General features: G+C 50.9%; 1 protein-coding gene across 1 annotated transcript in view; it reads right to left on the bottom strand.

Annotated features, from left to right (window-relative positions):
• Nucleotides 1-283: 283 nt before the first annotated feature.
• Nucleotides 284-3,830, bottom strand: part of LOC107124876 (protein amnionless-like) — a gene marked incomplete at its 3' end in the record, with an annotated part of 21,651 nt that continues 18,104 nt past the window's right edge. Inside the window, exons 3-5 of the mRNA XM_015428378.1 lie at nucleotides 3,245-3,477; nucleotides 530-667; nucleotides 284-392 (exon numbers count right to left, since the gene is read on the bottom strand). Coding sequence (XP_015283864.1) covers nucleotides 284-392; nucleotides 530-667; nucleotides 3,245-3,477 — 480 coding nt within the window. The remainder of the gene's footprint in view (nucleotides 393-529; nucleotides 668-3,244; nucleotides 3,478-3,830) is intronic.

Raw genomic sequence — 3,830 nt, 5'->3', positions numbered from 1 at the left:
CTTCCAACTCTATGATTCTATGATGGCAATGGCAAGGCACTTCTGCTCATCTCCTGCTTTGAACACCCCATGAGGAGTTGCCATAATTTGGTTGCAACTCAATGACACTTAAATATAACATTATATGATATACCATAGAGTTTGCCCTCTGAAACTGCCATTTCCTCCACAGAAATGGATCTCCGTAGTCTGAAATTCAGTCGTAATTCTGGGAGAACTCTAGCCCCACCAGAACTCTGGCTCATTGTGTCTCACATATAAATAGAACAGCCCCTTCACTTACCGCAGATTTCACAACAGTGGCCAGTGGGCTTCAGGGGGCTCTTGCATGCAGGCGTGGGACACTGGCCTCCAGAATTCTGGAGCAAGGCAGCACAGATTCGGTGACGGTCCTTTAATGAGAAGAGCTGGATCACTCATGGAAGAGAAAGATCTACACAGGTGACCTGACTCTCCGAGGTCTCCCACCCATCATTTGCCGCAGGCAGAAAGCTTGTGCCTTTCAAGAGGCAACAAAGATGAAACTCACAGCTGCGTTTCCACATTCACAGCCGGATTTGTCTGGACATCTGGCGTTTGACAGCCGGAATGCCCCTTGCCCGTGGAACTGCAGCTTTGCGGAACGGCTCTTCATATATTCTGCCAGAGTGTCATTGTCGGTGAACTTCTAATTTACAGTTCAGAAAACAAACACAAATCGATATGAGTGGCTAGCGGTAAGTCAGTTTTCTCAGCCACAACAAAAATCACAATCAGAGTGGTTTAATTAACACCCATGCTGTTTCCTGGAATACCAAACTCAGGCTGTTGAGGAAACTGCCTCAGATCACCTGAACAGGAGACATCATAGACCAGAGGCACCCAGCTTTTTAGAAAGTGGATGTGGCCAGGTGGGTTTTTGCCCAGCAAGGCTTCTGATAGGCCATTGGAGATTTGATTGGCTGTGCAGATTTTTAAAAAAATGTTGCTTTGGCAGCAGCTCCCACCACAGCACAAAGATCTTCACCGTGTGACTGAAGCTAAGCTGCAGCAACCATTTTGTGACTGTCTCTGTCTCCTGCGGCAGCCATTTTGTGGCAGTCCCCACCACAGTGTGTCAGAATTCCAAAAGTACCTGCTAGGGTTGCCAACCTCCAGATGGCACCTGGAGATATCCCGCTATTACAATTGATGTCTAGACGACCAAGATCAGCTCCCATGGAGAAAATGGCTGCTTTGCAGGGTGGACTCCGTGGCATTATACACGACTGAGGTCTCTCCCCTCTAGGGTTGCCAGGTCTGGGTTGGGAAATACCTGGAGATTTTGGAGGTGGAGCCTGGGGAGGGCAGGGCTTGGTGAGGGGAGGAACCTCAGCATTAGGAGGAACTTCCTGACAGTTTAGGGTTGCCAAGTCGTACCTCGTGCTGAAACGGGGGACTCCCGGGTCGATCCCGGAGCGCGCACGCGCACCGCATCCACGTCACCAGGAAGTGGCGTGACCATGCCGGGCATGCTGGGGGCGGGGCCATTACCATCCAAGGGAAAACCATAGAGTTTTCCCTCGGATGACCGTGGCCCTGCCCCCAGCGTGCCTGCCGTGGTCGCGTCACTTCCTGGTAACGTGCACGTTAGGGTGGAGTTCCCCCCGGGGCCCGATCCGGCGGCAGCGGGGAACGGGCTTCCCCGCCCCCCAGGGGGACTTGGCAAGCCTATGACAGAGTGGTTCCTCAGTGGCACAGGCTCCCTCGGGAGGTGGTGGGCTCTCCTTCTTTGGAGGTTTTCAAACAGAGGCTAGATGGCCATCGGACAGCAGTGCTGATTCTGTGGACCTGGGTAGATCATGAGAGGGAGGGCAGGAAGGGTTGCCTCAGTGCTCAGTTCTCGTGGCCCTTTCTTACATGCCCAGGGAAATGCTGATCGCCAGTTTGCGGTCAGGAAGCAATTTTCTCTAAGCCAGGAAGCAATTTTCTCTAAGTCGGGAAGCAATTTTCTCTAAGCTAGTTTGGCCAGGGATCCTGGAGGGTTGTTGGGTGTGTTTTTTGCCATCTTCTGGGCAGGGGTCACAGGGGTGTGTGTGGGTGAGGTAGTTGTGAATTCCCTGCATTGTGCAGGGGGTTGGACTAGATGACCCTGGAGGTCCTTTCCATGTGTCTAATGGCCACATTCTTTCAACTTTCAACAAAATACCTTGGCTTGCTCTTTTTACTTGGCAAATCCCATACAAATATGACCGGTCTTTCCTCCAGTGTCTGAAGTAGGGTTCCCAATGCCAGCCTTGCACTGGCAACCCCTGGGAGTATCTGAGGGACAAAGCCTGAGGAAGGGGAGCATTGCTGACACTGGGAAGTCGCTTACAAGTAAGCACCCAGAAATGACATCATGGCATCAGCAACATTCAAGGAATTCTTTCATATGAGCACACACACACACACCCCATCTCTATGGCAAAGCCAGGGCTCTTTTTGTAGAAAAAGCCCAGCAGGAACTCATTAGCATAATAGGCCACACCCAACAGCAGAAACTCATTAGCATATTAGGCCACAGCCCTGACAGCACAGCTCATTACCACATTAGGCCGCACCCCCATGTTACCAGAACTGTGGTTATCCACCCACACCCACCTTTTGCTTGTTATTCTGTTTACCTTGTTTGTTGTCAAAACCCAGGGCTTTTTTGTAGCAGGAACTCCTTTGCATGTTAGGCCACACACCCCTAATGTAGCCAATCCTAATGAGTTTCTGCTGTTGGGTGTGGCCTATTATGCTAATGAGTTCCTGCTGGGTGTGGCCAACTTGGGAGCAAGCCGGAACTCCGTTCCTGTGCGTTCCTGCCCAAAAATAGCCCTGGCAAAGACCATAGAGATTTGGGAGTACCTAGTGCACTGCAAGCACCTCCCAGAAGTGCCATCACAGCATCTGCATCACCATTTTATCTGCCCGTTGTTTCTCCCACTGCTCCATCTGTTGAGGGGGACTGCTGGAACCAACATTCATACAAGGGGAAGACACACAAACAAAATCAAGCTATGTGTGGAAAGTTTGATTATGCATGGCCAACATCTGGTTTATTTTGCTGTATCTATATACTAATCTGTAAACCAGCGGCGTGGCTATATAGTCAGTGAAATCTGTCAACACGGGCAGGTTGTTTCTCTTTAACCAAGATGTGCCAATGCTTCTGTGTGCACACCAGCACAGTTGTTCTTTTAAAACTCCCAAAACAGAAAGTGGCGAAGCAGCATCTCTGTTTCAAACCATTTTTTACCTGACCCATGATGGAAATGCTCCTGAGACATATCTGCTCGGACGACTCGATATTCACCCAGAAGGATGTTTCGGGCTGGAAGAGGACATCGTCGTACTGGCATGGGACACGCTCTTCATCCACAGAGAACATATACTTGCCCCTTTCCAGATCTTCCAAGGAGACCGTGGCGTGCCACAGTGTGGGGTCATACCACTGGTAACCCCCTGAACTGGTAAATTTGATTTCTGAAGCTAACGAAAGAGAGATAACAACGAATGGTACATGCTTCGGTGATTGTTTTCTTCTAATTCATTCATTCATAGGTCTGGACAGTGTTAATGCTGAGACTAATGCCTTTGAGGCCTGCCATGGCTTGGAGGAGAGGGCTGGATCCAGAGAGCAAGCCGGGACAAGCAAATAGTTCTCTAGACCAGGGGTCATTTCCTGCAGGAGCGCACAGGAGCGGAGCTCCGGCAGTAAAGAGCCCAGGGGGCGGGCACATGCAACAAGCCCCCTCTGCTCCCAGCAGCCCTCAGTCAGAGCAAGAAGCAGCCAGGTAAGTTGCAGAGCTCCCCCCCCCCCGCACCCCGGGCCAAACACAGTG

Source organism: Gekko japonicus, unplaced genomic scaffold, assembly GCF_001447785.1.
Source record: "Gekko japonicus isolate JY-2015 unplaced genomic scaffold, Gekko_japonicus_V1.1 scaffold5513, whole genome shotgun sequence".
NCBI classification, from domain to species: domain Eukaryota; kingdom Metazoa; phylum Chordata; class Lepidosauria; order Squamata; family Gekkonidae; genus Gekko; species Gekko japonicus.
This window is presented reverse-complemented; position numbering and strand designations above follow the sequence as displayed.